General features: G+C 41.7%; 1 protein-coding gene across 1 annotated transcript in view; it reads left to right on the top strand.

The window, feature by feature from the left end:
* ELP2 (elongator acetyltransferase complex subunit 2) overlaps window positions 1–22,206 on the top strand; it is a 47,169-nt gene extending 24,963 nt beyond the window's left edge. The window contains exons 13-22 of the mRNA XM_068147482.1: window positions 2,032–2,220; window positions 5,018–5,087; window positions 6,963–7,058; window positions 7,146–7,203; window positions 12,538–12,610; window positions 13,014–13,200; window positions 17,214–17,335; window positions 17,837–17,967; window positions 19,032–19,145; window positions 20,684–22,206. Coding sequence (XP_068003583.1) covers window positions 2,032–2,220; window positions 5,018–5,087; window positions 6,963–7,058; window positions 7,146–7,203; window positions 12,538–12,610; window positions 13,014–13,200; window positions 17,214–17,335; window positions 17,837–17,967; window positions 19,032–19,145; window positions 20,684–20,837 — 1,194 coding nt within the window. The 3' untranslated portion in view covers window positions 20,838–22,206. The remainder of the gene's footprint in view (window positions 1–2,031; window positions 2,221–5,017; window positions 5,088–6,962; window positions 7,059–7,145; window positions 7,204–12,537; window positions 12,611–13,013; window positions 13,201–17,213; window positions 17,336–17,836; window positions 17,968–19,031; window positions 19,146–20,683) is intronic.
* Window positions 22,207–22,950: the final 744 nt, after the last annotated feature.

The raw sequence follows: 22,950 nt of genomic DNA, 5'->3' as shown, positions 1-22,950 counted from the left end.
TTCAATTGCTCATGTAAATTCAAACCCTGATTCTTATGGAAGAAGCTTATTGCATGAATTTTGAAGCTCGCTCTCTGTCTGTTTTGGGGTTTGGGATTTTTTGGTTTTGGTTGTTTGGTTTCTTTATTCTTGTTAATGTGCTCCTTTCTAAGGTATGTAAAGATGCACCTAGTAAAGGGTTAGAAGAGTTTATTGCACTGTTTGTATATTTGGGGGTTTTGTAATGTTTTGTTTTAAGAATTACTCTGTGTGTGGTTTTTTTTCCCCTCATTGGAAAACTGGGTCTTGTGAAAACATGACATATTGTTGGATCTGTCAAATATCCCATTGAGGTTCTATCAACTTTGAACCTTGAAACTCACCTGAATTTTTAGTGTAATATTTGCAGTTTATAGTCAACATAATGCCTTTCCTTATGTCTGTGTAACTCGTACACTGTAGACTCTGTCTTGGGTGCAGTTTTCCAGGCTTTTTAATACAGAACTAGTCTAAGTGAATTCTAATTTACTGATTTTAACTACACTAGCTGTTATTTTTCCAGCTGAAGTATCATTTAGGAGTAGTACCAAATAAAAATTCCTAAAAGTCCTTTTGTGAAAGCATATTTGCTACAACACAGGCAGAGTTTTTTTGGAGAATGTTTTTTTTGTGTGTGTGTAGAATAAATTAGATTCATAGAAAAGCAATTTAACTAATTTAATTTTCCCTTTCCCCCCCTAATGTTCTTCGGTTACTGTGACTATAAAACTGCCTGGTTCCTGGTTAGCTGTTAACTCTGGTTTTCTTGTATTAATAATTGGAGTGCAGATATGAATAATTCAGGAGACTAGGAAAAAAATTAAACCCAGCCCTAAAATCATCAATTTCCCTGATGTTTTTCCTCCAAGAAGCTGTTTTGGTTTTGTCATTGCCTTTATTGAATATTTTCACTAAAATCAAATACTTAAAGAGAGGAAGTAAGAACCTGTAGCCTGCTGACAGCAGTGCTGCTGTGTTTTGTGATAGACAGATGAGGGAAGCAACTTAAATATCGTTGCCTTTATTGCACTTTGCAGTTTTGAAAGTAGTTAAGTAGCATTACAGTTGTCCTCTTGCTTAAGCAATTTATGTCCTATTCTTGACTGTTTAGCATAAAGAAGTCACAGTAAGTGTGGTGTTTGTTTAGAATCATAGAATAGAATCCTAGAATCGATAAGGTTGGAAAAGACCTCAAAGATCATCAAGTCCAACCTGTCACCCAAGACCTCATGACTACTAAACTATAGCACCAAGCTCCACGTCCAGTCCCCTCTTGAACATCTCCAGGGATGGTGACTCCACCACCTCCCTGGGCTGCCCATTCCAATGGCTAACAACTCTCTCAGTGAAGAACTTTCTCATCTCCAGCCTAAACCTCCTGTGAGGCAGTTTGAGACTGTGTCCTCTTGTTCTGGTGCTGGTTGCCTGGGAAAAGAGACCAACCCCCTCCTGGCTACAACCACCCTTCAGGTAGTTGTAGACAGCAATAAGGTCTCCCCTGAGCTTCCTCTTCTCCAGGCTAAACAATCCCAGCTCCCTCAGCCTCTCCTCGTAGGGCTTGTGCTCGAGGTCTCTCCCCAGCCTCATTGCCCTTCTCTGGACATATTCAAGAGTCTCAATGTCCTTCTTAAATTGAGGGGCCTAGAACTGGACACAGTACTCAAGGTGTGGCCTAACCAGTGCTGAGTACAGGGGCAGAATGTCTTCCCTGCTCCTGCTGGCCACACTATTTCTGTTGCAGGCCAGGATGCCATTGGTTAACAGAGGTGAGCAAATCCCTCAAATCCCTTAAGCATACCTGTGCAGGGACACAGTTTGCTAGTTTTGCTAGCTAAAGCATTGTTTAGGGGAAAAATAGGTTTTAATTGATGTATATGAGCACACATCAGTCTTGAGAATGTCAGCAGAAAGTTGCTATTAACTTTCTTTCAAAAATGAGCAAGTAAAGAACTTAAAATCTTGCTGCTTCTCTGGTTAAGAATTGTGTTTTAACTGCATGACTGTTTGTTTTAGGTAACCTGGCATGAAATTGCAAGGCCTCAAGTGCATGGGTATGACATGCGCTGCCTGGCAATGATCGGCCGCTTTCAGTTTGTGTCGGGAGCAGATGAAAAAGTGCTTCGAGTCTTTCGTGCTCCTAAGAACTTTATAGAAAATTTCAGTAACATCACTGGTATTCCAGTGGAGAAGCTGTGCTCCCAGGTAGGTGTGGTAAAACAGTGCTAAATGATGACAGCCCTCCTCCATGTACATGAAAGCAACTCTTTTGAAAATGTCAACTTGCGGTAAACTCTGTAAAAATTCTTCTAATGTTCTGAAACCTTAACCTTACTTTCCTTTCCCTTCTGTGTGGTGGGTTGAGAAAAGGCCTAGCTCTCCCTCCCCCACAAAGAGAGAAAACCACAGCTAGTCCAGTCGGAAAAGCAAAAGGATATGCTATATTTTCAAGCAAACATGAAATGCAGGTTGTATATGTACACAATATACAGTATTTACAATATATATACAGAAATACACAGCAAAGAAGAATACAGGAACAAAACTCCCTCCTCTGGACAGAGGAAGATTCCCCCTCTATACCCCCCTCTCTTCCCCTACCTCCCTTTTTTCCCAAAAAGGGCTAGAGAGAGAGAAAAGGTGGTTAATAAGGATGACGTTTTGTTAGGCCTCAAAGCGCATGCAGGATTAGTGCTCATCTGGTATCCAAGGTCAAACTCCGGCTGCTCAGAAGCAGACAGGCTGGAAAAGCAGGACAGAGAGAAACTGAGAAAAATTCCAACTGAACTAAAACTTAAAGTTGCATTCTACCAATGAAATTCATTTAGAATATCTGATTGTTTTCGTTATTATTCCAAAATATTCAGCCAGAGTGTTCCAGCACTGTCCCTTTCTTAAAGGCACAGCCTCAAGCGGTCACGCTTCTGCTTGCTTCCGTGTGTGCTAATGTGTATTTTTAAGGTGTTTTGTTATAAAACAGGCTGTGTTTGAGGCTGAGCAAGACCTAGCATCTGAAGAATGAAAATTGTATGGCTAAATTTTAAAACAAGTCACACCAAGTAGGCCGCTGTATAGCCTTGGTGATTTACAGGCAAACAATAAAGCCTGCAAATGTGTTTCTCCTTAATTCAAGGGTGTGGTAGTCTTGTCTAAGTGTCATTTGTTTGTGGTTGGGGTTTTTTGTTTTGTTTTTTTTTTTAATTGTGTGCTTGGAAATAGCATAAAGCTTTCAGCACTGTTGTAAATATGTACTTGCTCGTGCTTTTTTTTTTTCATCTCAGCACTGGAGAATTTCTTGAGGCTTTTTTGTTCTGGTTATGAGTTGCTGATAATTTCCTACTTTGTGGAAAGATAAGACTGCAGAATTGCTGTCCTTTGTTGGCTCCTAGTTTGCTTTCAGATCTAATTCCATTTTCCCCTGCATTTTGTAGAGCAGGCCTTATTCAGGATAGCCACCTCTGTATAGTGCCTTGCACGCTGTCTGCATTTCTGTCTCAAAAGCAGTGTTTTCTGTGCAGCTTCTCAGAGATGAATTAGCCTTTCCATTTCATTTAACAATTGAATTATCTGGGAGAGAAATTTGTTTATTCTTGATAGCAAGAAGTTATATAAGGAGTTATTTAGTGCTTTAATTTTGCAAGACTTAGTAAGCATTTGTGTTAATGATGTTGGACAAATAATATTGTGCTTTTTTAATGCTGGCCTAACCAGTGCAGAGTACAGGGGCACAATGACTTCCCTGCTCCTGCTGGCCACACTATTCTTGATGCAGGCCAGGATGCCATTTGCCTTCTTGGGCACCTGGGCACACTGCTGGCTCATGTTTAGGTGGCTGTCAGTCAGCACCCTCAGGTCTCTTTCTGTTTGGCAGCTCTCCAGCCACTCTGACTGCAGCCTGTAGCTCTGCATGGGGTTGTTGCGGCCAAAGTGCAGCACCCGGCACTTGGATTTGTTGAATGCCATCCTGTTGGACTCTGCTCATCTGTCCAGTTGGTCAAGGTCCCTCTGCAGAGCCCTTCTGCCCTCTAACAGATCAACATCAGCCCCCAATTTGGTGTCATCTGCAAATTTGCTGATGACTGACTCAATCCCCTCATCCAGATCATCAGTGAAGATGTTAAAGAGGCTGGGGCCCAGCACTGATCCCTGGGGGACACCACTAGTGACTGGCCGCCAGCTGGATGTGGCACCATTCACTACCACTGTCTGGGCTTGGCCCTTGTAAAGCTACTCTTAAATAGGTTTATTGAAAGTGTTTTCTGTGAGTGATTTTTTTCATTAGAGTGGGTAAGCTTTTTCTTAATTAAGCTCAACTGCCTTCCCCCCCAGAAATACTTAAAACCAAAAAACGCCAACTTTATATTCACACAGGGTTGAATACGATTATATCGAGTTATAATATAATCCCATAGACTTTATTGTGGATTGTAGTAGAGAACTGCTTTGTTTTAGAGGCATTAGACTGGTGTGAGTCTCATACATTTTCCTCATCAAATTATGAACATTCACTTAGCATAGTGTTTTAAGATGTCACCGAATTATTAATCTAATTCTGTATAACAGTCTGTCCTTGAACTTTCCAGATGGTAAGGGACAGGTTTTACACCTAATAAGTCTAGTCTTTTCTATCTCTGCGCAAAAGGTCCCCAGTTCACTTACCCATTCTAAATATTGGCTTTTCCCCCTGTATCTTTATGGAAGTATTTTCTGTCTGATGATTTTTCTTTCCTCTATGCTGGTCTAAACAGCCATATCCATGTTATGTACTAGGTTATGTTTGAAGTTGTGGGCAGAGGTGTTCACTCTGTCCCATTTTTATTATTTCACCTCAGAACAGACTTATTTCCCAGTCCCATTGTGTTAAAAACTACATTCCTTTCAGTATATCCTAGAATAAATAAAATTGTGGAGGAAAACCTTTTACTGGGGGTAAACATGCATGCTTTATAATAAAACTCTTGAGCTGAGGCTTGTAACAAGTTTTTTTCTTTCTTAAATTCAGGAATCATCTGATCTTCCAGAAGGTGCAACTGTGCCGGCTTTGGGATTATCCAATAAAGCTGTTTTTGAAGGTACAGTTAATGAGAAATAATGGTGATTGTGCTTCATGTGGAAAGATTGGCATTTTAAAATTACTATTTTAGCATATGCTTTTTTGTTAGGTAAAAACTTGGCTGCAAGCTGAGAGTTTAGAAATAAAAGGAAGAATCTTTCCTCCTTTCCTTTGCCTTTGGTTTCTTCCCTAAACATTTCCTAATGTCTTGTGCAAACCCAAAATGATCTTTTCCTCCTGGGTCCTGCACCCTGCAGTAATTGACCCTACACAGAGTGGTTCAGAATGGTTAAAGCAGAACTACCTGTTACTACTACTGAGTTACCTATGAATACCTTGCAGCTATATGCTGGAGTCCTTTTCATACTCAGCTCAAATGTGAGCAGCCTTGTAGAAGCTTATGGAAGTAATGATGCTTTGAGAGGGAGCAGTCATGCTGTATTTTCCCGTGAAAATAGCCATAAACCTTCTCCAGATGATTTGGGAAAGAATAATTAGTTAGACTATTGGTAAAGGCTGACGAGACACCACATTAATTTCTTGGAGACTTGATGGGGGAACATTATGATTGTGGGGAGACAAGGAGAAAGGGAAAAACATCTGCCTAGAATGGTAAAAATAACTCATGTCTTGAGACTAGGGATGGAACTTAAAATTTCACATTCAATAAAGTCTCTGGTAAAATTGTTCTTACACTCGAGTCTAACAAATTGGGTCAGACTTGTTTTGTTTCTCTGCTTAAACCTTTATCAGAAGGTGTGAATTTAAAACAAGAAGTGTTTCAATAAGCTTTGTCTCCAGGGTCTTCAATGGCAGTACAGTTATATTTCCCTAAATCTCCTGTGAAAGAAAAATAGATTTGTTGTACTCAAAGTAGCTTATAAAATATTTTTTAGGAAAAATTCTTTTTCCCTCTTTCTCATGAATCCTTTCTCTGAGAGAGAGAACAAAACTTACTTCTCTGAGAGTATCATCACACACAGAATAATGATTACCACTGTTTTCCTGTGGCACACTCAGAAGGAGCACTATGAGTAAGAAATCTGTCTGATTTTCTTGTATTCTGCACCACTGCCCTCCCAATGCTGTCAGCACTTTATGACTTAGGTAAAAGCCCCACAGACCTCTCTTGCAGAGAGGTCTTCATGGTGAGCAATATGATTGGATACCAGATGAGATAGGTGTTGCTTATTTTCAAGGGGAGAAAAGACAGGATGAATGTCTTTCTGCTCTTTTTCTCTAGCTACTTTCATAAACTGCTGCATTTGAAACGTACAAAATGGCAAAAAGATTCTGTCTGAGAGCAGCTCTGTACCTTGCTCTTAAATAGTAACTTCCAAGTGGAGGACAGAGTTGAATTTTCACTTAAAATTAACTGAGTAATTTCAGTTACAGCTGGTGCTTTTGCCTAAAGCTAAGGCCCAAGCCCTGGGCAGTTTTGCTGAAGTCTCCAAATTGTAGCTGCACTTCCTCAAGTATGGCTTTTCTTCTAGAGGCCCACATTAAATTTAGGTATTCTTCACTTACAGTCTGAGGGTTTTGCCTTAAACATTCTCAAATACAGAAGGAAAAGTTGGAGAAGCACAGGTCCAACTCCTGGTGACTGCTTCTTTCTGATAAATTAAAGGCTCTTTTAAGAATTTCTAGGAGATGTGCTGATGGAGGGAATTCAGTCACAGGAGGGAATTAGTCTAAAGGTTAGAATTATTTTTTTTCTCCTCTTCATTTACATGTGTTAAAGTAACTAGATTCTAATAGTCTTGCTTTTGTAACTCTGGGAGCAGAGAAACCTAATTTCAGTTACTTATATTGTAAAAACAGATACTTGTTGTATAGTAAATGCTCGTATTTTCCCTCTTGTCCCTCTGGCTAATGAAGCTCTTACTTTGAATAGGAGATATGTCTGTTCAACCAACTGTGGATGAAGAAACTTTTAATACCATTTCAAATCAGTATCCTGAGATCTATTTTCAGCCCTTGATCCTTACAGGTAGGAAGTTCAGTTGAATATAAACTATTTAGCTGATTTTAGAATATGTAGTACTGTATTTGAACATGCTGGACAAATGTCTTTCAGAACCTCCTCCAGAGGATCACTTGCTGCAGAATACCTTGTGGCCTGAAATTCAGAAGTTGTAAGTTTTTTGTTTAGGTTTGATTTTTTTGTTTGGTTTTTTTTTTTGGGGGGGGGGGGAAGAGGGGAGGAGGTGGTTGTGTTTGTTCTTTGTGGCTGGATTTTTATTTTTTTTTTGAGTTTTGGTGTGTTTTGGGTTTTTTGATTAGCAAAATTTCCCCAAAGCTATTACAGTATCGATATCACCAAGGTTGGAAGAGACCTCAAAGATCATACAGTCCAACCTGTCACCATAGACCTCATGACTAGACCATGGCACCAAGTGCCATGTCCAATCCCCTCTAGAACACCTCCAGGGAAGGAGACTCCACCACCTCCCTGGGCAGCACATTCCAATGACAAATGACTCTCAGTGAAGAACTTTCTCCTCACCTCAAGCCTAAACTTCCCCTGGCACAGCTTGAGACTGTGTCCTCTTGTTCTGGTGCTGGTTGCCTGGGAGAAGAGATCAACCCCCTCCTGGCTACAGCCTCCCTTCAGGTAGCTGTAGAGAGCAATGAGGTCTCCCCTGAGCCTCCTCTTCTCCAGGCTAAACAATCCCAGCTCCCTCAGCCTCTCCTCATAAGTCTTGTGCTCAAGGCCTCTCCCCAGCCTCGTTGCCCTTCTCTGGACACGTTCAAGTGTCTCAATGTCCTTCTTAAACTGAGGGGCCCAGAACTGGACACAGTACTCAAGATGTGGCCTAACCAATGCAGAGTACAGGGGCACAATGACTTCCCTGCTCCTGCTGGCCACACCATTATTAATGCAGGCCTTGCTACATATTCATGTAGTCTGGTGGTGTAACTTTTCCTGTTTTGCTACCTGATTTGACTTTGTGTGCAGCATAGTGCTTGTAAAATAGATACATTATTTATTTTTATATATATATATATAAAAAATTATTAGGAGACAGTTCAGAACATGGCAGTTTTGACTGATGTGCCCCAAAATTTGATTTCATTAGTTGTTTCTGTGCCAGTGAAATATGTATGATTTTTAGCACAAAGCTGTTCTTCTGAATTTGTAATGATCAGACTTTCACCATCTCTTTGGATGTTTGTCTTTTGGAGGTCCATATAGGACATCAGTTCTTGGTTTGTGGGTTTTTTCCCTTTTGTTTTTTTTTTCCTCCTTGTTCCTTGAGAGCAACATTTCTGGTCTGCTCTAAGGAGCTGCAGCATGTTTTCATGCACTTAGCTGAGTGCTGGATTGAGATGGGCCTCTTCCAGTGCTGCACCATTTATCACAATATCACAGTATCGCCAAGGTTGGAAGAGACCTCAAGGATCATCGAGTCCAACCTGTCACCACAGACCCATGATTAGACCATGGCACCAAGTGCCATGTCCAATCTCCTCTTGAACACCTCGAGGGATGGTGACTCCACCGCCTCCCTGGGCAGCCCATTCCAATGATGAATGACTCTCTCGGTGAAGAACTTTCTCCTCACCTCCAGCCCAAACTTCCCCTGGCGCAGCTTGAGACTGTGTCCCCTTGTCTGTCTCCTTCGTGCATCTGCTGAAAACCTTGCCTGTACTGACAACCTCTGTGTAAGGAGTTTTCTGCTTCTTTCCACTTTGTGGAAAGACAAACTGTCTGGTTTGGAAAGACCAGTTTGTCTTTCTGGTATGGAAAGACAAGGGTGAGGCAGCAAATATGAAGCTTCTCCCTAAAGGCTAGTAGAGTTGTAAGATGCAGTAGGTGGAAGCAGCAGCTGCAGCACTATGCGTCTAGGAGTAGAACAAAGTGATGAACATTGAGTGAAATGGTTACAAACCCAGTTTGGGTGTTGAATGCTGAGGGGAAAGCCTTGTAGATTGCAAAGATAATAGGGTTATGTGGTCATGATAATAATTGTTTTGAGGTCTGAAGGTTTTAGAAGTCTTCATTTGTGTGTTGTTCCCTCTTTTCTGAGATTCATAATTTACAAATGAAGGTTGTCTCCTTATTTGTTCCCTAAGGGTCTCAGTAACTTTAGGCTACACTTCCACAGCCTTCAGTGCCCACCCACGTAAGTAGTTTGAGGAATATTTTAGTAGTGAAAAAGACCCAGGGCAAAATTTTTTTCTTCATTTGCCTTTGACATTTCTCAAATTCTAGTGAGACATTATCTTTGATATTCTGCTACAGGAGTACTGTCTGTCTGCTTTTATATCTTGCATTCACTGAAATAACTGCATTTTACAATAGTTTTCAGTGACTTGTCTGAGCAATTTTTCCTGTTTTTAGTCACTGCTAATGGTAGGGGTTCTTTTATGCAGGGGGGCAGCAAGATGCAAAGCATTCACAGACTTTCAGTTTTTAGCTGTGGATAATCTTGAAAGAAGTAATGTGAAATCACATAATATAGATTTCTGGTTGCCATAGCAGCAGAAAAATAGTGAGGAACTGACTTGCTAAAAATAGCTTGTTTGTCATTGACATTTGTATATTCACAGCTCTAACTCAACACAGAATTTTGAAGGATTAGCGTTGGGTTTTGAGAAGTGTTTGCTTGAGTAGGCTTTAGTATGAGGAACTTGCTACATTTTTTTTTGCATAATCTAACAACTTTAAAATAAAAATATGATAAATCCTGTGAGAGTGTGTTAGTCTTCTTGGAAAATTACCATAGGGAGTCTATATGCAGCAGGCTGAGATTTAAAGCTGAAGTGTTGACATGCAAATGTTTGTATGTATGTGCACTTCATGTAATAGGCTTGGAAATCTTGAGAGATCCTTTTTGACGCTAGAAAATGACTGTAAACATATCTAGGCATTCTGGAAGTCCAGTCAGTTTACCTGTGCTTAAAAAAAATGGTATGAATTGCACACTGCTAAGGCAAAATTTGCTCATGGTTGACAGTGTCATCTCATTTTTCATTCATGCAGTGGCTTTTCTCCATTGCGAACCTGTTCTTGGTGGTGTACTACATAATGAAGGGACCATGTTGCATGAATGGGTGCAGTGTACTGAAGCTTCTATACTTGAAAAGCTTATACACTTTCTTTAGTCTCCTTCTGGTAGACAGCACTGGACTATGTAGGCTGTCTGACTGAACTATGATAGTCCTGCTTGTAGAGTAGAATAGAATAGAACAGAATTCACCAGGTTGGAAAAGAACTTTGAGATCATCGAGTCCAACCTATCATCCAACACTATCTAATCAACTAAACCATGGCACCAAGCACCCCATCCAGTCTCTTCCTAAACACCTCCAGTGATGGTGACTCCACCACTTCCCTTGGCAGCCTATTCCAATTGCCAGTCACTCTTTCTGTGAAGAATTTCTTGCTGACATCCAGTCTAAATCTCCCCTGGTGCAGCTTGAGACTGTGTCCTCTTGTTCTGGTGCTGATTGCCTGGGAGAAGAGACCAACTCCCACCTGGCTACAACCTCCCTTCAGGTAGTTGTAGAGAGTAATAAGGTCTCCCCTGAGCCTCCTCTTCTCCAGGCTAAACAATCCCAGCTCACTCAGTTTCTCCTCATAGGGCTTGTGCTCCAAACCCCTCCCCAGCTTCGTTGCCCTTCTCTGGACACGTTCCAGCGTTGTGTTACATTATTTAAAGTGAAAAATTACATTTTAATGCTACTGTTTAGGAAGCACAAAGTTCTGTGCAGAAGCTCAAAGTGTTTCTGTCAAATGCTCTTCAATACTACATTTAAGACAGAAAACCAAAGTAATTGAGGACTTGTTTCCCAAGTAGATCCACAGTTTATTTTTCCTTCCTTGAATTGCAGGTAATTTATACTTTTCATGGAATAAACAATTGAGAGCTTTAGAAACTTGACTATCAATGAACATTTTTTGCTACCAAATAGTCTCCAGGAATGTGTTTTTAGCAGTAGGTAGTATGATAAAACTCCTGCTGGTGGCAGAATAAGGGGAAGATTGTCAGATAAAATCAAATTTGCATTCCAGATGAGCACAGCCACCAGTCCCTCTCCCTGTTGAGGGTCCAGGCACAGTTACTCTCCTTAAAAAGGCGGTGTATCCCCAATCTTCTGACATGAGTGTGCAAGTCTGTCTATGGGATTTGTCCAGCAGCAACTCTTCTGGACTCTATTGAACAGATACAGACAGTGATTTGTCATTTAAACAGATGGCTGCTTTGGCCACAAGTGAAATCCCATGAATATAAATCACATAGAAGAATTTCTTTGCAACACTGTGGACTGAAGGAGTTTATTAAGAAAACTCCCATCTCTTCAGAGCTAGGAATCAAAAGACACCCACTCCCACACTGCCCTGCAACTGGTATTTGTCTGCTGTTTATAGATTTCATGTACAGTTCTACTCCCAGTCATTTGTGACTGATTTTGTGCTGGTCTTTGTGGCATTTCTGCTCATTAGTTAAATTCCTGTCCAGGTATATGAGCTTGTACTCCAGGAGAATTTATCCAAAGACTGGTTAAGAAGTTATCTCTGGAGGAAGCTAGAAGTTTTGGGGTTTTTACATTGTTGTCTTCTGACTTGATTCTTGTGCTGTAGTTAAGAAATCTTCTTCCAGTGTTTCACAGAACAGGCATCCTTTGGTTGGCTGGCTGTTGTGTGTTTCTTCGTCAGTCCCAAAATATGTGGCTTCTGATTTTTTCATGGTACTGCTAAAATTGCTTTACAAGAAAATAAGAAAACATTAGATGCTGCTTTAGTCTGCTGTATTAATCATTAGTGTACCCTCTGCAGTGCTGATGCTTTAAGACTGTAGAATGGCCTATAGTCCATCGTAGAGCTTGTTCTGTAGTCAGTTCCTAAACGTGAAAGAATTTGTACAGATGCTTGTATTGGAAGCTGAACATTATTAGGAGTTATTTGGGCCATAATACTGAAACAGTGGTGAGAAGTTCTTGGCAGGTGCTTTTCATTCTTGGAAAGGCTTATAAATTAATATGAGAGCCTTGATACATGCTGCAAAAAAATTACTATCACAGTATCACCAAGGTTGGAAGAGACCTCAAAGCTCATCAAGTCCAACCTGTCACCACAGACCTCATGACTAGACCATGGCACCAAGTGCCATATCCAATCCCCTCTTGAACACCTCCAGGGACGGTGACTCCACCACCTCCCTGGGCAGCCCATTCCAATGACTAATGACTCTCTCGGTGAAGAACTTTCTCCTCACCTCAAGCCTAAACTTCCCCTGGCACAGCTTGAGACTGTGTCCTCTTGTTCTGGTGCTGGTTGCCTGGGATTAGAGACCAACCCCTTCCTGGCTACAGCCACCTTTCAGGTAGCTGTAGAGAGCAATGAGGTCTCCCGTGAGCTTCCTCTTCTCCAGGCTACACAATCCCAGCTCCCTCAGCCTCTCCTCATAGGGCTGTGCTCAAGGCTGTGTTGTGTTAAATATTTTTTTTCACATTTATTTCAGGTATGGACATGGATATGAAATTTTTTCTGTTGCTTGCAATAATTCAAACACTGTAATTGCTTCAGCATGTAAGGTAAGAAAAGATTCTAGCACCATCTAGTGAAAAGTACTGCCAGGTTTCTAGGACTTACAGAGCAGGAGTCAGTATTCCATTTGTGCTGTTCTTTCTCTTAAATGTAAAAGACTTTGTAGAGGTGACAGTTGCCTTGCAAATATGAGTGAATGCAGACAAGCTATTATTCTTCATTTGAAGGTATTGGCGAGATAAATTCCAACAAGTGTAGGTACAAAACATTTTTTTAATGCTACACTGTCAGGATTAGTACAAAACAGTGCAACAATCTTGCAACTTCCCAGAAGAAAGCTGATTCTCACTTGATTGCAAGCCTGAAATGTTAACTTTTTAGTGTTTTGAAATTGTGACTTTTATGTTTGCTCTTGCTAATTCTCACTGATATTTTTTTCCGTCAATGCAGGCTTCCAAAAAAGAACATGCAGCAATTATTTTGTGGAGCACTACTTCTTGGAAGAAACTGCAGAGTCTGCCGTTTCACAACCTGACTGTTACTCAGCTGGCGTTTTCTCCTAATGATGAATTTTTGCTGGCGGTTTCTAGAGACAGGAATTGGTCGCTGTGGAGGAAACAAGACTCAGCAGAGCCAGGTAAGATCCGTGAAGTGGATACCCACCTTTGAAGACTTTCCGGTTTGTTCAGTATTTTTGGCTTCAAAATATCTGAAATATTTTAATAGCCATTTTCCTTAGAACATTTAAGAATAGTGACAGGATTAATCTCTGTCTTTGATGTAGCCTTCTGATAGTCATAGAATAGCTTACTCCAGCCTCTCTGCAATGGGCAGGGCCATCTCTCCACTAGACTTGGTTGCTCAAGGCCTCATCCAACCTGGCCTTGTACACCTCCAGGGAGGTGGAATCCACAACCTCTCTGGGCAGCCTGTTCCAGAGTCACACCACCCGTGTACTGAAGAACTTCTTCCTAAGATCCAGCCTAAGCCTACTCTACCTCAGCTTAAAAACATTCCATCTTCTTGTGTTTCACAAAGTCCCTTCCTCCAGTTTCCCTTCAGGTATTAGAAGGCAGTTATAAGGTCCCACCACCATCTTTGTGGCCTTCCTCCGGACTTGCTCTAACAGTTCTATGTCCTTCTCATGGTGGGCACACCAGAACTGGACATAGTATTTGATGTCTCGGAAGAACAAAGGGGATGAATTGTGTCTCTTGACCTGCTGGCCATACTCTCCTTGGTGCAGGCAAGGATATGATTTGCCTTTTGGGCTGCATAAGTGCACTGCTGGCTCATGCTGATCTTCCAACCAATCAATACACCCAAGTCTTTTTCTTCAGGGCTGCTCTCAACCCACTCTGCACCCAGCTTGGATTTGTGCCTGGGATTGGCCTGAGTCATATGCAGGATCTTGCACTTTGACTTGTTGAACCTCACGCAGTTTGTATTGGCCCACTTCTCAAGCCTGTCAAGATCCTTCTGGGTAGCATCCCTTCCCTGAAGTGAGTCCACCATACCACACAGCTTGGTGTCAGCGGCAAACTTCTGGAGGGTTCACTTGGTGCCACTGTCTGTGTCACAGACAAAGATGTTAAATAGCACTGGACCCAGAACAGACCCCTGAGGAACTCCATTTGCCACTGGTTTCCACTTGGACATTGTGCTGTTGATCACAACTCTTTGAATGTGTCTGTGTAGCCATGTCCTTATCCATCAAATGGTCCATCCATCAAGTCCGTGTCTCTCCATCTTAGAGACAAGGATGTTGTGCAGGGCATCCAGGTAGATGACCTCAGTTGCTCTTCCCATGTCTACCAGAGCTGTCACTCTCTTGTAGAAGAGCACCAGATTCATAAGGCATGATTTGCCCTTTGTAAAGCCATGTTGGCTGTCACCAATCACCTTGTTATTTTCGATGTGCACACTTACCAGAAGGGTCTGCTCCATGATCTTACCTGGCACAGAGGTGAGACTGGTCTGTAGTTCCTTGGGTTCTCTTTGCTTTCCTTTTTAAAAATGGGGGTTATGTTTCCCCTTTTCCAATGTGTGGGACTGTCACCAGGCTTCCATAGCTTCTTAAAGAGGATGGTTAGTGGCCTAGCAACCTCAGCTGCCAGTTCCTTCAGGACCCACGGATTTATCTCATCAGGTCACATGGACTTACGTGTCTAGGTTATCTAGATGTTCCAGGCCCTGTTCTTCTCCTGTTTTGGGGAGTTCAACCTCCCAGACTCAGCCATTGCCCTCTGTGACTTGGGTGGTGTGGCTGAAGTGGCTACCAGTGAAGACAGAAGTAAAAAAAGTCATTGAGTAGTTCAGCCTTTTCCATAACCTCAGTAACCAGGTCACCTGTATCTCTCCACATGGGCCCTACATTCTGTCTTGTTTTTGTTTTCTCTCTGACATGCCTGTAAAATCCCTTTCTGTAATCTTTAATGTCCTTGGCTGGATTTAATTGTCAGGGCTTTAGCTTTCCTAACTTGATTCTGGTTTCACAGGCAATTTCCTTGTGTTCATCCCAGGTTACCTGTCCTTGCTTCCACGCTCCGTGATTTTCCCCCTTGTGTTTGATTTTGTCCAGAAGTTCTTTGTAAATCCATATAGGCCTCCTGGCATCTTTGCCTGATTTCCTCTTTCTAGGGATCCATTGTCTTTGACCTTGGGGAATATGATCCTTGAAAGTCAGCATGGGCTCTCAGTCCCTCCAGAAGTTTGTCCCATGGTGCTGTACTACAGAGGTTCCTGAAGAGGCCAAAGTCAGCTCTTCTGAAGCCAAGAGTTTCATTCTTGCTGAGCACCTCCTTCTTTGCTGCTCTAGGGATCTTAAACTCTACCATCTTATGTTCACTTCAGCAAAGACTGCCCATGAGCTTGACATTCCCACCAGCCCCTCTCTGCTGGTGAGAACAAATTCTAGCATGACACCTCTCCTTGTTGGTTCTTCTGTCACTAGGAGGATGAAGTTACCATCAATGCATTCCAGGAATTTCCTGTATTGCTTATGCCCTGCAGTGTTGTCTCTCCACCTGCTGTGTGGTTAGAGTCCCCCATAAGGACCAGGACTACTGAACAAGCAGTGATTCCTATCTGTCTATGAAGGGCCCTTCCACTTAGTCTTTCTGGTCAGGTGTCTGACCTCTTCCTCATCTCCCCTGCCTGTCCTTCCTGGAGAGCTTACACCCTTCTTATCCAACACACCAATCATAGGAGTCATTCCACTCTGTGATGCCATTCAGATCACAGCACTGCAGGCACTGCAGCATCCCCAGCTCCTCTTGTTTGTTGCCCATGTTGCATGTATTTGCATAAAGACATTTGAGCTGGGTCCCTGGTGAAGAGCTTGGAGCCCCCAATGAAGTACAGTTGGATTTTGGCTGGGCTGATGGTTTCACCCTCATGTTATGCCATTTCCAAGATCATCTTCAGTTGATCTGGTTTTATCCCCTTTCCCCTCCTTATCTAGTTTAATGTCCTCTCAATGAGCCCTGCCAGCTCTCTACCCAGGGTCCTTTTCTCTGTTACAGTCATCTGAACCCCGTCTGACCTCAGCAGGCCAGGTGCTGTGTAGACCCCTCCTCAAAAAACCCACAGTTGATTAATTTGACTAGAACTGACTCTTTCTGGAAAAAGGGCTGATGATAAGGATTCAGTTGACTTTCTTATTAAGACTTTGAGCCCTCAGAATCATGAGGAGATTGCTATTGAACACTTTAATAGCTTCCTAGAACAGATGCTTGTGCTGAACATGTTTATCATTGCACTCTTGGCTTAATAGCACATAAACACTACTGGGCTCTGTAGAGTTTTCCTAGAGACTTGGCAGTGAGACTTGGCCCCTTCAGACAGTGGCCGGTTGTTTCCTGGCTCGAGACTTTGGTTCTATTCAGACTTCTGTTCTAAAGCTTGGCATATTGTCCACAGTAGTTATACAATGTTTCAGGATAAGGAGTATGAAATCTCATGGGAAGTAGGGGAAATCTTTTTTTCATCTGTTCATCAATAACTTTTCTGTCTACAATGACTGTCATTAGCAGTGTAAGGCAAAACTGATGGTATTGGCATTCAAAGAAGTGGTTATTCAAAGTCTGTGCCTCACAGTGACAGCCTGTTCTGCTTAGGAGAGTCACTGCCATTTACTGATCTGCTGATTTATTGCCTGATTGTATTCATATTGAGAGGGCAGCCTCTCTCTTTGGAAACAGATAATTATGGTCAGATAATTATGGTTTGAGCTTTTGAGACTGTCCTGGTATATAGGAACCAGGACAGTTATTGACAGGAAGTTATTGAGGATGCTCTACTTGTGGTAAACTTTGCACTATTCCAAAACTTTTGAAGGCAGTGTTCCTATAAAGGAACTTAAAGGTCTTCAGCTTAAATTCTTCTAAAACAGATAGGTTTCTAAAATTCTTCTAAAACAGGTACAGTTCCTGTGCTATAAGGGCTGACTGATACTGTCTTGAACAGGTATTAATTATCAGTGTGAGAGAGCTGGAAAACATATGCTGCAAAGTATTCCCAGTTGCTTTAAAGATGAGTGGAGTAATGTCCAAGTATTCCTGAAGTTTTTTATGTAGAGTAAGATTAACAATTAATTTTAATATGTGGAGTAGATGAAGCAGAAGTTTTCCTCTCTCTGTTTTATTCCAGGACCAGTTTTCAGTTGCTGTGCATACACAGACAAAAATACAGCTCTTCATAGTCGAATCATTTGGACTTGTGATTGGACACCGGATAGCAAATACTTTATTACTGGCAGTCGGGACAAAAAGGTAATTAATATGAGAGGGATTTTAAAAGCCCAGAATGATTTTAAATGTATTTTAGATTAGCAAATGCTGTGTTCTAAAGAGCCCATTTTCTGTAAATGCATAAAAAGCTCATTGTGTGTATTACCGCAGAGATGAGGGAGTCTTTAGTCTGCTAAATAATGTGCTTGAATACGTATGTACAAGGCTGTGGTCTGCCATTTGGACTTTCTCCCTTCTTTCATACACTAAGAGAAGCATATGACACACAACTCTTCTGGGTCTCCACGTTTTTCTCTGACTTTCATAAAGAGAACCTGGTTTTGATGTCAGTATCTTTAATGAAATCATACTGTCTAAACAGTTGAATCTTTGTAGATAGGGGTGTGGTTTTTCTTACTCTTTTAGTGGTCATCCACTTTGTTCTGTGCCTTGGGAGTATTTTAACTTAGTTATTCACTATGGTTTTGTAAGGGCATTTACAAAAGATTAAAGAGAAAATTCCTACATGACTCTTTCTTGCAGGTCATTATCTGGGGCCAGTGTGATTTATCTGAATATATGTTGGATTCGATCAAACCTTGCTCAACGGTACTGGATGCTGGGGATTCCGTTACTGCTGTTAGCATCAGCCGTGTGCTTACTCCTGATGGAAGGTATTGCTTTTTTTGCTGTTATACCATTTTGTGTTTAATTAGAAATAGGTTTTTTACCCCTTTAGTCAGTTTTCTGTGGCTAAACAGCTCCTAAAACTTAGTTTTAAAATATTTTAGAATAGAATAGAATAAACCAGGTTGTAAGAGACCTGCAAGATCTTTGTGTCCAACCTATCATCCAACACCACCTAATCAACTAAACCATGCAACCCAGCACCCCATCCAGTCTCTTCCTAAACACCTCCAATGATGGTGACTCCACCACCTCCCCGGGCAGCCCATTCCAGTGGGCAATCACTCTCTCTGTGTAGAACTTCTTCCTAGCATCCAGCCTAAACCTCCCCTGGTGCAGCTTGAGACTGTGTCCTCTTGTTCTGGTGCTGGTTGCCTGGGAGAAGAGACCAACCTCTGCCTGTCTACAACCTCCCTTCAGGTAGTTGTAGAGAGCAATACGGTCCCCCTGAGCCTCCTCCAGGCTAAGCAATCCCAGCTCCCTCAGCCTTGCATGATGGGGCTTGTGTTCCAAACTCCTCACCAGCTTTGTTCCACTTCTCTGGACTCGTTCCAGCAAGTCAACATCCTTCCTAAACTGAGGGGCCATTCCCTGAGTGAGTGACCTCTACTTTTTTGTTTCCTAGCCTTCTTTTCAAGTGTATGACTTTTTGAAACAGTGTAGCAAAAAAAACCCCCAAAAATTAAAAAGAGGGGCCAGGAAGAGGTGGGGAGAGGAGCATGACTATAACTGAAACACATTAATTCTTTCAGTAATATTGACTGATCTGATACTCAATAACTTCTTTATTTTTCCCTAACCAAATATGCAGATGTGCAGATTTCTGCTTTACTCATTTTTAATGAAGAAGCTTTGATTTAAATTATGGGGGTTTATTATTTTTATTAGTTGTAGTAGTAGTGTTTTTTTCCCATGGAAAAGTAGATACTGATTTGAAGGGCAAGGTGCAACACAGTGTTTGAGTGCTAGTTCTTTCTATCTTGCATTCCAGCCAGCTTCACTGAGTCAGCTGTAATCTCTTTGAGAACTAATGCAGTTATTCTTTTGATAGATACATTATTGCAGTAGGCTTAGAGAATGGGAAGATTAGCTTGTACACCTGGAAACAGAGTGGGCAAGACCCAGCACCAGCTGACTGGACCACATGTGTAGAGATGGATGACAGGTATGTCTTTTAGAGTAAGCTAGGAGGCATGAAACATTATTCTCAAGACTAATAACTAACTAATACTGCTGGAGTTCTGTTCTAGTAGTGTAAAATTATGTGAAACTGACTAACTTGTATATAAGAAATTGGTATCCTTATAAGGAAAAGGCTGATCCCTGAGAGTCTAAAGATGTCCTTAAGCAAAACTTGGTAAAAAATATTATATTTATTTATTAAAAACCCCAAAAAACTCCAATGAAAGTCAGGGGAGGCAGTTTAAACCTCAAAATACTTCATGCTGTGGAAATGCTTCGAGAACTACTACCCTTTGTTAGCCCCACTTAAATTAAAATTAAAAAATTAAAATTAAAAGTAAATTAAAAGGGGAAAAAAAAGAAGAGAATCTTTATTACCTTGAGTCATAAAATGAAATGATAGAAACCTCTGAAGGAAGATGGGGAAGAATCATTATCTGTATACATCTGTGCTGGGTTGAGGCAGCCCCCTTCCCCACCCCTGGCAAACAATAAACACTCAGACAAATGGATTGCAAAAGTGATGGAAAGTTTAAATAGAAAGCAGTGAACTTTTACAGAAAAGCAAAAGCAGAGTGACAAAGAAAAATCCCAAAGCAGACCCAGAGAGACCCCATCCCCACCTGAGGGTACATCCGAGACCCCCAGGGCTCCTTCTTCCCCCTCCCACTGCTAGGCTAGTCTCAGCTGGCCAGATCTGAGACTGCCCATCCCCCCGTGGCCTTGGGCCTAGCCAGGCCCAAAGCCAGGAGACATCTCCCCAGTTACCGGCTGACGGAGGAGGAAGAAAAGAGATAGTGCTAGACTCCGCACTGGATCTTATAGTGGTGCAAAGGATTGTGGTATGAAATACTACATAACTTCCTGTGTCCACCCCTCTGGGCTGGACTTCTGGACACAGGAAGTAAACACTGCAGGGGGGCACCCAGCTCAAACTGTAACAACATCAGCAAAGCATTTTGAGGTGAATGACAGAAAGCTTTTAGGAGCAACTGTGGCAGAAACCAAAGAAATGCTATGCTGCCTCAGTGCTGCTCAGGATGCTGCCTCAGTGACAGCTAGAGGAACTCTGTAGGGAAACTTTGAATGTTTCTCTTGGAGCACTCTCCTAGATTCTTTCTTCACGTACTGCATTTGCAATATCAGGAATGAAAGTTGATGGTGGCTTTGGCCTGTGTGCGCTTGAAGTGAATTGGAAAGAGACTCCAGATGACAGGAAATCACAGGCTGAAAGCCAGAAATCTGTCATATCTCGGTAACTGAGATGCGAGACCTACAGTGTAATGTGGTAAAACTTTAATCAATAGCTGTTTAAATTATTGATGAGTGAGAGGAGAAAATGTCATTACTGTTAATGGCTCTGCTCATTTAAAGAACTTAATACCTGCTGGTTATCACAAGTCAGTTTTGCCTTGGTTGGTAGTGTTAAGAGTACTAATTATACGAATGTTGATGTTTACGCTCACACGCCCAACTGTGCTTGACATTTTGCAGTTATGTATGGATTTCTTTCTGTTGCAGCCAAAGTCATGCTCTTGCTGTGAAACGTTTGTGTTGGAGACCTCATGCGGGCAGGGCTGGGCATAACGATCAGAACGGCGAGTGGTTGCAGCTTGCAAGTTGTGGAGCTGATCACTGTGTTAAGATATTCAATGTCAACAGATCTGCTCTTTAGAGTCATAGAATCAACAAGGTTGGAAAAGACCTCAAAGATCATCAAGTCCAGCCTGTCACCCAAGACCTCACGACTACTAAACCATGGCACCAAGTGCTACATCCAGTCCCCTCTTGAACACCTCCAGGGATGCAGTGGCAGCAGGCCTGTCTGGACAAGACAGATTCACAACATTTTATGTCAGCTTTTAGCCATTTTGGTTGTTGAATTTTCTGTTTTCTGCTGTGGAAAGTGAAACATCTGAGACATCTGCTTATTAAAGCAAATTTTCTGGTACTTTGAAATGTCAAATATTTTTGTAATTCTGCAGTTCCAGAAATAAAGTTTTCTGTATGGTTTGGCTGGTGAATATCCTGGAACTGAGGGATGGGATAAGGGTGAGACAGCTTTGCTCACTGTGACTCAGGGGCTGGATGGGCAGCTGCCAGTACATAAGTTTTTCAGTGCTTGAGATTGAGAGTGGAGTGCTGAATTGTTTTGAAATCCTTATTCCTACTAAACTGGACTCTCAGTTGATATGCCAGTGCCAACACTGTGATTTTAAGCACATGCAGTTAACCAGAGACCAGAGTTAAATATACAGCTTTCCCTAATTGCCTTCTGAATGTGTATTACAGTTTTAGTCCAAGTCTTAGACTGCCTTCCTTTAGGAGCAGTTTGTGTCCACATGCTTGGATGGGCCTGCTTCTTTGGTTTTCCTGTTGGTATTCCTCTTTCTTCTGCTGTGCAGAGTGTTGAACTCCTGCTTTTTGGTCATGCAGAGCTTAAAGTCTAACTCACAGACCATGGAAGTTCTCTGGTGTCTTCTCCGGAGTACCTGAGCCCTTTCTGAGCAGACTGCTGTAGAAGAGCCACCTTATGTTCTGCTTGAGAGCTATCCTCTACAGTTAGGGCTGGGAAAGCTTGCAAATGTCAGTAGGCAGGAGCTGAGAGGTGGCAGCTGTTCCTTATACTGCCTTATACTGGACGCTTCTTAAATTGAGTGTTCTTTATCTGTCATGGTGAGAATTTGAACCAGTTAATGTCTTTGTCTCATTGGCTTGTTATTTATAGAATGATAACAGACCTCAGCAGCTCTGTCTCCAGATCCAAGTTTGAAATCAGTTAAACTTTGGGAGTGAAATTATTTTTGTTCCAGAACCATTTTCTACCTGAACTGGTAATGAAGAAATAATTGGAATTGCACTCTAAAGTTTTACTGTGTTGCATCTTTAGATAAAGAGTACAGTTATTTCAGAGTGAGCCACACTCTTTTCAGAATAATTCTTTGTTTTAAATGTTTTTATGTTTTACCTTTTTTATTTTCAGTTCTGTTTTCCTATTTTTAAAATGACTGAGGGGAATAAAAACCTGACTTCTTAGCAAAGAAGTTTTGCAATGTTTTACTTGTGGTACTCCATGCTTTCCTTACATCTAGTGCTTCAGCCATGGAGAAGTGCATTTTACCTTTATGAAAATTTTTGAACCATAGATTCTGTCCTGGAGGAAAAAACAAAACAAAACAACCCAACACTACAACCAAAAATCGTGGTGTTCCCCTAACAGTGTAATGTGAGATCATGTCTAGTGGTCAGGAGTGTAAACTTGCTATGTGGTCCAAGCCCTTTCCTACCAGTCCAAAGGTAAGGTCTAAGGATGGTATTCAAGTGATGACAGCCCAGAGGCATATGGCACACATCAAAATGCAGCCTAATCCTCTGCATGAATTTTCTAACTCTAATAGTATTACATATTTCTGAGTTTCTGTCTTCATTTCTGTTATCAGTTTGGACAAGTGCAATGTGTTTATTTTAAACCTGTGGTCTAGCAGGATGTAAAGCAGCATCCTCTACAAACTGAGGCTCTCCACAGAGCTATTTACACTTCACTATCCAGGCTTTTTACCCAACCTTTACATCCAAAAATGCTCAGAACTAGGTCTATGGAGGTTTAGAGAGCTAAGCTGCTTAGTGCCTCTGCAGCCCTCAAGTGCTACTTTCCAAAGTACCAAGTACCAAAGGCTGATGGACGTGTGCACTCGGGTACCTTAGCAATAAATACAGCATAGATTTAATGAAATATTGTCCTCACCACTGATGAAGATGAGGCCTTGTTTTCCAGATTTGGATCCTCT

This window comes from Melanerpes formicivorus, unplaced genomic scaffold (genome assembly GCF_026170545.1).
Source record: "Melanerpes formicivorus ecotype bairdi unplaced genomic scaffold, bMelFor1.0.p_v2 SCAF_15, whole genome shotgun sequence".
NCBI lineage: Eukaryota > Metazoa > Chordata > Aves > Piciformes > Picidae > Melanerpes > Melanerpes formicivorus.
The sequence above is the reverse complement of the archived record's forward strand: the minus strand, read 5'-3'. Positions and strand labels throughout refer to the sequence as shown.